At 52.8% G+C, this 11,450-nt stretch overlaps 5 protein-coding genes across 5 annotated transcripts; 3 read left to right on the forward strand and 2 right to left on the reverse strand.

The window, feature by feature from the left end:
* Positions 1-1,694: 1,694 nt before the first annotated feature.
* Positions 1,695-3,596, reverse strand: N0V89_009011 (uncharacterized protein; the record flags this gene model as incomplete). Its single annotated transcript, XM_056217764.1, has 2 exons — positions 1,695-3,376; positions 3,425-3,596. 2 exons carry the CDS (start codon positions 3,594-3,596, stop codon positions 1,695-1,697), a joined length of 1,854 nt encoding a protein of 617 aa, XP_056069320.1.
* Positions 3,597-5,062: 1,466 nt separating this feature from the next.
* Positions 5,063-5,595, forward strand: N0V89_009012 (uncharacterized protein; the record flags this gene model as incomplete). The annotated part of the gene is made up of 2 exons (XM_056217765.1): positions 5,063-5,066; positions 5,162-5,595. The coding sequence occupies 2 exons, from the start codon at positions 5,063-5,065 to the stop codon at positions 5,593-5,595; spliced, it is 438 nt and encodes a 145-aa protein (XP_056069321.1).
* A 108-nt stretch (positions 5,596-5,703) lies between these two features.
* On the forward strand, positions 5,704-6,272 carry N0V89_009013 (uncharacterized protein; the record flags this gene model as incomplete). The annotated part of the gene is made up of 2 exons (XM_056217766.1): positions 5,704-5,708; positions 5,786-6,272. 2 exons carry the CDS (start codon positions 5,704-5,706, stop codon positions 6,270-6,272), a joined length of 492 nt encoding a protein of 163 aa, XP_056069322.1.
* Positions 6,273-6,712: 440 nt separating this feature from the next.
* N0V89_009014 (uncharacterized protein) lies at positions 6,713-8,424 on the forward strand (the record flags this gene model as incomplete). The annotated part of the gene is made up of 2 exons (XM_056217767.1): positions 6,713-7,210; positions 7,264-8,424. The coding sequence occupies 2 exons, from the start codon at positions 6,713-6,715 to the stop codon at positions 8,422-8,424; spliced, it is 1,659 nt and encodes a 552-aa protein (XP_056069323.1).
* Positions 8,425-9,020: 596 nt separating this feature from the next.
* Positions 9,021-11,187, reverse strand: N0V89_009015 (uncharacterized protein; the record flags this gene model as incomplete). Its single annotated transcript, XM_056217768.1, has 2 exons — positions 9,021-10,369; positions 10,419-11,187. 2 exons carry the CDS (start codon positions 11,185-11,187, stop codon positions 9,021-9,023), a joined length of 2,118 nt encoding a protein of 705 aa, XP_056069324.1.
* Positions 11,188-11,450: the final 263 nt, after the last annotated feature.

Raw genomic sequence — 11,450 nt, forward strand, 5'->3', positions numbered from 1 at the left:
GAAAGAAAGATCTCGATCAATCAAACCTCGTAATCTCGTCACAGAGTTACACCACGATCGACGCACGGATGTATTCCCTCATTGTGGTGTACCAGCGTTCCAATGGATGTACCTACCCTTGCCCGATGTAACTTTCGTACAACCCTTTTGGACCTCTCGTGAAGATAGTGGAAATTTACAGACGAAGAGGCCCAATCAACCTTAGGGTCTGCTGTGATCAGATGACCTGAGCGTGACCGACCGACTTAGGCATCTGCAGGTGCCCGGCGCTTATCTTCCGACATAGGTCGCCTGATACCCTCCTAACTTACCATACCATAGAACAGGAGCGGTAACCTTCTGAAACAAGCACACTGCAGCGAAGCTCAAGAGCTGAAGCTCGTGAAGAGTCTAACCCTTCTTGGAAACGTGTGCGTCGACTGAACCGATGCAGACCGCTTCGAGAAGTGTGTGCATAGAAACACGTTTTTCGCTTGAAGATCCTGCGTCAACTTGACATTGGCGACCGCCAGACAGCGGGTCGTCACAGGTATACCCTCATGCCTGTAAATGGCAGAAAGACCAAGTATGCCAAGCTTTAAGAAGCGGTCGACGTGGTAAGTTGAGCCGCTAGTTCCAGGGACCAGGGACAAGGACCGAGCAGTGGTTTATCAGGAATTTCGACCACTCATTGCTCCGTATACAGAACACAATTCCCAGAAATTTGGAAAGTTCTTACCCACTCACAGCCGGTTTCACGAACTGGACTTGTACTGCGCCGGACCTCGGAGACCGTTAGCGTGGTTCTGGATTGGTGAATCGGTATATAATTTTAGGTATACTGGTGGAACGACGTCAGCGCTGGTGCGGAACATCTAAGTTCCTGGGATTTCCAAAGAAAATTGTAGGCGTGGAGAGCAGGCATTGAAACTCAGTGTCAGCGAAAACCTCTTTCTGAAGTAGTCACACTGTTTACTTCTCGGAAATTTTTGAAGACAAAGTATAGATGGTGGCTGAGCGGGGTATCGGCGTCTGGCATGTGAATCAAGTAGTCTTGATAGAAATTCTTTCCCAATACAAGGGACAATGCGCACAGCGGCTCTTCCAATGGAGTCACAATGTTGTCATCGGCCTGCACTTCGTCATCACTACCACCAACTTTGGTAACAGTTCCCGATGCAAGCACCACGGGATTGGTGTGACGGTGGCGCCGCCTAGAAAGGTGGTGAATTTGTTGCCTTGTAATCAGTAGTATACTTGAGAACAGTAAGCCTATTTGGATCAGTCCAGGAAGTTCGAATTAAGTCGAAAGCCAGACTCACATAACATAGGCCGCTGCTGCCCAGGTGCAAGTGTCGTGAAGCGAGCTCTTGCATCTCACCCTGAACTGCGTACCAGGAAGATGGCTTGCGCTCGTTAGTAACCTGCTTTTTGAAGACCCAGCAAGCGTGTGCATGGTGTTGCAGAAGCACACATCGAGTGGCAAGGTCAGGAAAAGAGCAAGAGCAATGGAAGTGCCAAGACGCTAGCGTTGCCGACGGACCGACTTCAGCTCTATCCACGTTCTAAGATCTCACCTACTGTACCACTGCATCAGATTTGAGTCACTTGGCGACGATAAGGGTCTAGAGAGCTGCAGGCAATTCGTTCATTATTGTATATACACATCGTTAGCCTTTGTCTTACAGAGAGGTATCCGCCTATTACGGCCCCTGCTACTGCCTCGCCTTGATCACATCCGCAGCCTTCTCACCAACACCATACATTGTAGCTTGCAAGTGGCAGGAAGGAATAATGGGGATGATGGAAGCATCGATGATGGAAAGGTGCTGTGTTCCGTACACCATCAAAGTGCTGTCGACGCAACCACCATTCTCCTCCGGCATCATGGGGCACGAAGCTGAGGGGTGCGACAATGTTGGTGCTACCGAGGCTTTCGCCAACAGAGCTGAGAAGATCTCCTCATCAGAGGTGTAGTTGGCGCCAGGAATCGTCTCGCCATGGACGAGTTCCGAAAGTTCAGGGCGGTTCCACACACTGCGGAAGAAACGCGTACCAATTCCGAGGATCTTCTTGTCAACAGGGTTCATGAAGGCGTTGAACTGGATGGTGGGAGGTCCGGTCGGGTTCGAAGCATTGAGGTGAATGATACCACGCGAAAGGGGCTTCTCGATACCGACGAGCCCGTAAGCACCATCCGGAGGAACTGGGAACTCAGCCACGGCAGCATCCCTGCGCTTGAACAAGCCGGCAATGACCTCTCGCTGAGCAGCGAATCCCTTCAGCAACTTGGTGCTGTTGCGGTAAATGTTAGGCAGGTATGAGGCAGCGGACTGGTTGCTCAGGCTCGCGACGAGTGCGTCAACCTCAGAGGTCATGTCCGGGAGGGAGATGAAAGCCAGGGCGTTACCGCGCGCGTAGGTGTACGGCCCAGTCTTGTGCTCCACATACTCTTCCCAGGCGGAAGCGTTAAAAGTGGCATTGGTCGTAAGCGAGTTCACATTAGGGAATGCCTTCGATGTGGTGTTGAAGACAATGGTTCCGTAAGGATGGTCCTGGAAGTTCGAGCCAACGCCATCGTTCGCGTACCTCACGTGGACACCGGCTGCGTCGAGAACCGACCTGGGACCAACCCCGCTGATCTGCAGCAGCTTAGGTGTTTGAACCGCACCCGCTGCCAGGATGACCTCCTTCTTCGCGAATACAACGGATGTCTTGTTGTTCGCGTCCTGGATCTCGACACCTCGCGCCATGGTTTCCTGGGCCTTGTCCCATACGATTTTCTGTGCTGTGGTCTTTGTCATGACGTGGAGGTTGGTGCGGTTGACGATAGGGTCGTAGTAAGCGTAACGAGCGTGAGCCCGGCGACCAGTCCTCTTGTCCATCGTGTTTCCAAACCATGACGGACCAACAGCGCCAGAGTTACCGTCGACAGGAACGCTGACACCGGAGGCCTTCCAAGCCGCCCAGTACTCGTTGATATCAGCATATTGGGTGTCAGTGATACTGACGCTCAAAGGCCCGTTGCCGTACGTATCTGGATCCCAGGTGATGTTGAAGGCTTCCGCCACCTCTGCTGAAGGCGGCTGGAAGGTCGTACCCTTGATGAAGTAGGGCTCCATACCAGCCCATCCCCAACCCTCGTTACCGAGCGCCTCCCAGGCGTCGTAGTCAGCCGCATTACCCCTATCATAGACCATGCCATTGATAACGGAACCGCCGCCGAGAACTTTACCCACATTGACATTATAGGTCTTGTCGCCAAGCTGAGCCTCGGGTTGGGTCGTAAAACCGGTCCATTTCAGTGGTGCAGCAGCTGCGATGTCGTTTGCCTTGTACGGTATCGTATTTCCCTGGGTGTCTATGTTCTCACCAGCCTCGATAACCAAGATGGTTTCTATGATACATGTTATGATTGTACTAACAATCATTCCAGGAGACTTACTGTTCTTGTTTTCGGACAATCGATTCGCCACGACCAGACCGGTGATGCCTCCGCCAACGATTACGTAGTCATACTCAGTGACATTAGTAGCATTGCCCGAGGAATAAGCAGCAGAAGTGAGAGTGAAAAGCGCCGAAACGAATGGTACGGCCACCCGCGAAAAGACAGCCATCTGGACCCAAAAGAAGATTAACGAGAGTACACTGGGGCGCAGGATGCGGCACAATTAGCAGTGGGTGGGCCAACGTAAGGCACGCCTCCGACTTCTTATATGTCTGGAGCGCAGCGAAAGCTACTGGCAAAGCTGTGCGCCAAATCCGCGCAAGGTACTTGCCACGTGCTGGCGCATGTAGGATTCGGCACTTTGCGTGGGGTCATTCAGTACTTGAGATTTGCCATGCACCACTTGGTCGGACGATTGCCGCACTGGGGTATAACAGGTACCCACCTTGACTGCCGACCTGATGATTAGAGTTGTTCAACGTCGAAAGGGTCCTCGTGGCGCCGCTGCCGCGTAGAAAGCGCTGACATCCCGCCACTGTCCACCTCCGCGGGCGCTCGCCTGTCATTTTACGGCTCACGCCGAGAGCGACCTTCGAGAAAGCTCAAACGGTAGCTTGAGGCTAGAGGAGGCGAGATGATATCTAGAACTGTGTCTGGATCGGTTGCGCCGGGTCTGTGGGTTTCATGACTCGGCTTCTTATGCTTTGCGGGAAGTGGACCAGGGTTAGCGGCTCATGGGAAACTGTCGCCCCGTAATTTCCAGAATGATGGATGGCCTGGTGGCGTACTCGGAGAGAAGATGCTAGGAGCCGAATACGCTAGCTTGCTCGCTCTCGGCTGCTTTACCGAGTACGGCTTAATCCACGCTGAACTCCACCTACACTAACGGCGTAGCATGTCAAGGAAGACTGCGTAGCCCTTGTCGTTCAAATGGATATTGATTGATAGGTCCACTTGTCGTCAATTTTCCGCAAATGAGAATGGAAAGATGAAGAACGAGACACCTTGGGCCTCATGATCCATTGAACTTCTGGAAGGATGATCTATCCACTCCATGGCGAGATGGGCAGATTGTCAGACTTGTCAGTGGACCTCGTGGGGCCGACTCCCGTGTCTGTACGTACGTTTACTGGACAGACGCATTGATGGGTCGCCTTGGTCGCATCTTCACACCTCGAGATCCCATGGGATCGTGTATCACCTGTTCGGTCGGAGCGATAACCTGCCGCTTCGACAAATCTCAGGGACAGGCCCAGCTCCTCGATCAAATTCTGACGGCGGCCCCTAAGATGCGGGAAGAACCACTTATGACTTGCGGGAACGCCTGCTGTCTTCCGTAACAGTTCACGATCTTCGTCTCGCTGTCCAGCGTCCGGTCCAAACTTTCCAGTGAGTGAGTTATGCCTTTGAATACACTATGTTCCCAAGACATAGAGCTCCTATGGATGCATAGCTGATTGAGGTAGTTACGATGGCCGATGCGGCGCAGCAGGACTGGCCCAATGAGCGTTACAGGATTCTGGTGCCTACGACAACTTTGACGGTCCTTTGCACAATCTTTCTGTTCTGGAGATGCATCTACGGCCTCAAGCAGAGAGGCAGCTTCCTGGTGTGCGACTACCTGCTAATTTTATCATGGGTAAGTTGGATTCCGATGAGGCAACCCTCACGAACGGTACTGATCTTCGAGTAAGGCCCTATCGATTGCGAACACCTGCATCCGCTTTATCCTAGTCGATAACGGTCTTGGGAGGCACATAAAAGATCCGTCGATCACGCTGCCCATGCTCATGAAATACTCATATTACCTCTGGATCAATCAGATTATCAATATCGTTGCAGTAGCGATCCTGAAATGGTCCATATGCGCCTACTTGCTCGTTCTCGATTTCTCCAAGCTATACCGCGCCATCGTGTGGTTCTCCATACTGGTTATCACGGCTATCAACTTCCTAGCGCCCGTGTTTACACTCTTCGGCTGCGCGCCGCTCGAAGCGAACTGGAATCGGGCCATCGTCAACAAGAAATGTTGGGCAGTCGGTACCTTGCCGCTTTCGTATGCGCAAGGCATAGTGAATGTGCTTACCGATGTTGTATACGTTGTTGTAAGTGTGGCACTGCGTTCGTTTGGCGCAGAAAGAGCCTCTGCGGATGCGGATCGGCTATGACTCGCACACCCGAGTGCCTGTCCGCACGTACGTGGTTTTTCGCTGACATTGTTACATTTAGGCGCCGATCGTATATCTTTCTCGTGTACAGCTTCCCAAGCGAACGCAATGGGGTCTACGAGTAGTTTTCCTCCTCAGTCTCATGTAAGTACGCGCAAGACGACACCGCATCACCTTCTAAGAAGCATAGTGTCATGATTTGTTCCATCCTCAAGACAGTCGAACTGAAGAACATCACCGGAACAACTGACCCAACATGGTCCGGTGTCAACCTTTCCATCTGGTCCAGCGCCGAGCTCCAGGTGGGCATCTTCATCGCCGCCTTGCCTCCCCTACGCAAAGTCTTCGACCGCCTCTTGCACAAATTTGTCCCAGGCTTGTCAACAAGCGGCCACAAATCAACGCCCGGCTACGGTACGCCCGGCTACGGTGGTCGCTCGGCGCATGGCGATGACATTCGAATGAACACAATGGGCAAGGGCGATAGGAGTACACGCAAGACTTATCCTCACGAAAGTGCGTTAGACAGTGACAGTGAGAGCGAGAAGGCGATACTAGACGATGAGGAGAGGAGGACGCAAGGTTCAGGCATCACGAAGTCGACAAACATCACCATCACCGAAGAACCAAGAGATAGCCGCAATAGCCGCAACGACAGTCCTGCGCATAGCTTGTAGGCGATCAATGCGGCGCGCTCATCGTGGTCCTTGTAAGGATTCACTCTTTCCGTTCTAATGTATATATTTTTGACATAGTGTACATACTTCACGACCTTATAGAAAAGAAGGAGCGAACAAATTCAAAAAATGCTCTCAATGCTACCTAGGTAGCTGGATACCACAGAACCACAACGTATACCCTTCATCTTATACGCCACTTTTCCTTCTCATCTCGGAGTCATCATCTTTTGTTTCCCAAGTGTACCGACATCAAACCACCTCAGGTAGCCGTAGGTGGGTTGTCGTCCAAATCAATATATTATGGCATGAGCGCGTGATGACGTAGGTACGTGGCGCTAAGCTCCGTCTTCATGTCGCGTCCAGCTCCATGTAGGCGCAGGCGAGTGCCACTGCTGTGCAGATGCAAACAACGAACATCATGAAACGATAGCAAAATCATGTCTAGGATACGAGGCAGTTCCGCCCTGCGGCACCTCTCCAGGCCTCGCGTCCGTTCACCGCTTCCAGCAAAACCATGGCAGGCATGCACCGCCAGATCGTTCTTCGGCCTCGGCGAACTTGCTGGCGTGATCGCAAACCCGGCAGAGACGCTCCGCCAACTGAAAGAGTCGCAGGATATGCTTAGGAAAGCCAAAGAAGACATGGAGCTTGCCCGCGAGGCGAAGAAGATCCCTAAGAAGCACACCTTTTCTAAACTTCCTGGCTTCCATGGCCGCAAAGCAGAGCAGGCATTGCTGCGCAAGATATTGAATGCGCAACCGAAGATGACGACTATCTTTGGCGCGACTTCTGTGGGGAAGACGGCTTTGCTGAGAGAAGTGCTGGCCACAGATGATTATTTCGTGGTGAAGTTTGATTTGAGAATTAGTGGTTTTGCAGATTTGAGGACGCTGTATCTGGCTTTGTGCGAGCAGTTTCAGATTTTCTTCAACGAGGTAAGCAGACTCACACACGTATATGCAAGATCTCCGTTGCTGATGAATTGCAGATGCACGACGAAGAGATGGGCAAGCAGGCATTGACGTTCAAGCATCTCATACTCGCATTAAACGAGAAAGAAAGCGCCGAGGGCGGGTACACAGTCACCGTCGCCGATCTTGCCAGTCTCATGGAAAGCCTGCAGAGCGCACTACTAAAGTACTGGGAGTATGACCCTAAAGAGACCTCTGACGAAGATGGCAACTCCGGTGATCTCCACACGAAGAAGAAGCCAGCTGAACGTAAAGTCGAATCTTCAAATGATACCACTACACATAACGCAGATACGCAATCCGACAAAACCCTCTTCCGAAAGCGCCCAGTCGTATTCCTCCTCGACGAAGCGCACAAGCTCCCCGCCCTCGTCGACGACCAACTCTCCCTAAAAGTCTTCCTCGACACCCTCCTCGTCCTCACAAAACAAGACCGCCTCTGCCACGTCCTCTTCTGCACCTCAGACCCCTTCTTCCAACACTTCCTCCGCTCCATGAACGTAGGCCACCACTCCCAACTCATCACAATCGGCGACTGCAGCCGCGAAGAAACCCTCTCCTACTTCCTAGACCAAATGCTGCGCTCCGTGCCACCCCACTTAGCTTCGAATCTCACGACCCATTTCGACGACATATGGGATGCGTTCGGTGGGAAATTAAGCCATATTAATGATTACGTTGCGTCGTGGGTCCAGGCTGAAGGACGGCTTACACCCTACCAATCCGCGATCTTCATACAGGCGTACACCCTCCTACAATTCCACCTCACGCAAGCAAACTTCGAAACCTTCTCCCCGCTTTCAACGGCCACTGTGGGTACAGACACAAGTGATGACACCACGCGCTTTGAGCCGGAGGATCTACTGCGGGTTATGCGCACGCTGACGCAGTTGCCGTACAGCATACCGTACTTCACTTTGTGCCGCTTGATAGGTACTGCGCAGGTGGACAGTATGATCAAGACGCGTGTGCTGGAGGTGCGCTGGACGCGGACGGTGACGCCGGAGGAGGGGTGGGTTGAGCGGCAGTGGAGTGAGGATGGGATTGAGAGGCCTGTTGTGTTGCCTATGACGAGGATGATTAGGAAGGCGATGGAGGTTGTGTTGAGGGAAGAGGAGGAGCTGAGGCAGGCGCAGGCGCAGGGAGATGAGCCCGTTGATGAAGCGAAGACTACTTGAAGAGTTCGCAGTGGAAGTTTTTAATGGCGATGGGTTCGATGGTTTGTACATAGCGAGTAGCCCTCGCTCTAATGTAGTTTTTAATGACTAATTTGCACGTTAAAACTTTCATGAGCTGCCCCAGGATCAACAACATATGTCTTAGCATAAGGAACATTGGATCTAAAGAACTGAGATTCATGACACTTGACTACTGCTGGGGATATATCGTGATGCGAAGAGGGGAATATATGTAGCGTTCATGAGGCGTTAAAATCCGCAAACGCCAACGAAACCCACAAGTCCCGATAGGAAATCCGTACCGTAGCACTCAGTTCCATCCGTTCACATGCCCATGTAGCCCATGTCCTGATCGTGCCCACCGTGTAACTCCTGATAGACCAAACCATGACAAATTCAATTGCGAAGACCCAAAATGCAATTGACTGGCGTTGAAGCCAAACTTGAGACCTAGACCCTAACCGATAGCACAATGCCATGTCAGAAATTCGAGTCCGTATTGCTCCAGACCTAGCAAAGCGAGGACTGTATGTGCTCAAACCGTCGACGCGGCACTGTCTCAGACCTCGTAGCCTCTGTGGATCGTAAGATCTGCTTCAGGCGACGAAGAAGTCGTTGGGAACGGAAGTAAGGAAGGCCACAGAGGCCGCCGCACCGACAACACCAGGAACCATCCAGGCTGCAGCAGTCTTGACGGCACTTCCGAGGCGATATCGCAGTCGCTTCTTAGGGCGCTGGCTGAGTGTAGCATCTGAGGGCTCAACTGCCTCGGAGGCTGCTGCATCTGGAGCGGCACCGCTGGACGTTGACTGTAGATCAGGTGTAGGCTCTTCGTCAGAGACTTCGACGGCCTCGTCAAGGACATCCGCCTTACGTTTCAAGCCACTAGTGACCGACGTCGGCGTTGGCGGCTGTTGAGTGACATCCTCGACTATCTCGCGAATCGAAACTTCGGTCCGGCGCACTGGAGGCGACGAATTCTCGAAAGACGGTGCAGGCGGCGGTGTCTGCACACCTGAGACTGGAGCTGAAGAAGAGCTCTTGGAAGGCTCCCATGGATTATCTGGCAGGAAAGACGGCTGTGCGGCATACGGGTTAGGCAAGAGCGGCTCGGATCGGCCAGGATAGTTGCATACAAAGTCATTTGAGTATGTAGGACCGAATGTATGAGAATTTGTCGCTAGCAGAACGTCAGAATATAGCAAGTGGTGGGGTACTCTGCACGCACGTGGAGAGAATGGACTGGTGTAGTCAACCATATTCCATTGCATCGGGCGAGGAGCTGCTGGGCGAGGAGGCATAGCTTCCATGCCGCTAAAGCCTTCGAAAGAATCACTATACACCCCATTTGAAGTGTACATTGGTTCAAAGCGTAGTTCCGGTTCTGGGATCCTGGGTGCCTCCACAGTTGCAGCAGGCGCAGCAAGCTTAGTATTCGGGAAAGGGCACAGCTCCGAGCTGTGGATACGGATGGCGCCGTCCTCGACAGAATCACCTACGTAGCATTTCTTCGTATCTGGGGAAGCGAGGGCATCTGTAAGGGTTCCACGAGCTTCGGTTCCATTCTGAAGGTTGGCTCGCTCCAGTGTGCGCCTCTTATTCTGCTGTTCCAGAAGCCTGAGCTGCATAGCATATGTCTCAGGAGCAGCTACCCCCCCTTGCTCTTCGTCATCGATGTCCTCTAGTTCCATGTCCCCGTCGGACAGAGACTCGTCAGAATCGGCCACGGAGGCGCAGCTATCAACATGAGACATAGACATGGGTTCATCGTCGCTGGAATAGATAGGGGAAGCACCACCTTCCGAGGTGGCTTGTTCAACAAAAGCATATCTACTGGGAGCGGGGAAGGTGGTTGAGACGTCCTCGGGGTAGAAGACATTATCATCATCAACGTCCGGCGAAGGAGAGCGTTCCTGGGCGTCTTGACTTGCATCGGAAGGTATAGCTACAAGGTGTCAGACCAGTGGGTCATGGGTCAGACAGTGGTAACTTACTGGTATCCCGAAGATCTTTGTCGAGCTCATCATCGTCGAATTCGTCGTCGTTGTTGACATTAGCACGAATCTTGTGAACCTTGGCCAGCTCTTCAGCCGAGCTCAGACGCGATTCGTCGACGTCGTCGATGGTGAAAGGATTTCTCTGCGTTCCGTAATGTCGCGGGCAACTCATGCCTTCGTCCACCTCGACCTCTTCTTCGTCCGAGGATTCAGGAACAGTGAAGCCGTGGGGATACGACGGCAAAGAGGACTCGAATGTGAACTGGCGCGCAGTATAGAAGACTAGGTGTGCGTCAGTGGTGAAGCGAAGATCAGACGGTTCGTGAAACCTACGCTGCTCGCGGGTGACGTTGGCACCGAACTGTAGAATATCGCCGTTATTGAGACGCTGGGCCTTCTGAGGTTCCAACTTGTTGCCGTTGACCATAGTGCCGTGCATAGATCCCTTGTCTGTTACGTATACGCAAGCGGCTGGCGGGGCGGTCGCTGTGAGCACGGCGTGCTCCCTTGAGATGGTGGGGCTGTCGATGTAGGCGTTGCCCGGTCCGATCATAAGCTCTGGTTTCGCGGCGTTCTTAGATGCTCGGCCGATGTGTACAACATCTCCGGGACGGAGTTTGAAGGTGCGGGTGTTGTACTCGTCGAGATGGTCCGAACAGCGGAGCGTGATCTCGATGACTGCCGGAGACGTTAGCAAGGCTGCCTTAACCCGTACACCCAACACGGTGTCCAACTTCCTAGAAACCTCACCTTCGGAAGCCGCCATATTGTCGAGTATCGGGTGCGGGAGCTCAGAGTGTATGGAGACACGTAGATTCCTGAGCGGGAGACGCGGTGGAACGGTTCTATGTAGATGAGAGGGCGGGGTTAGTTGTAGAGCACTGGCGGGGTTAGTTGTAGAGCACTGGCGGGGCGTCGATCCGTGGTAGGAGGCAGCGCTTGGCTGGTGCGTTTGACGCCCGACGACTCAGGCTGATGGCATTCGACAAACGTTGTAATTACTGAAAGACACCGAGTTAGTGGGGTGAG

The sequence above is a fragment of the Didymosphaeria variabile genome (assembly GCF_027946475.1).
Source record: "Didymosphaeria variabile strain IMI 356815 chromosome Unknown scaffold_6, whole genome shotgun sequence".
NCBI lineage: Eukaryota > Fungi > Ascomycota > Dothideomycetes > Pleosporales > Didymosphaeriaceae > Didymosphaeria > Didymosphaeria variabile.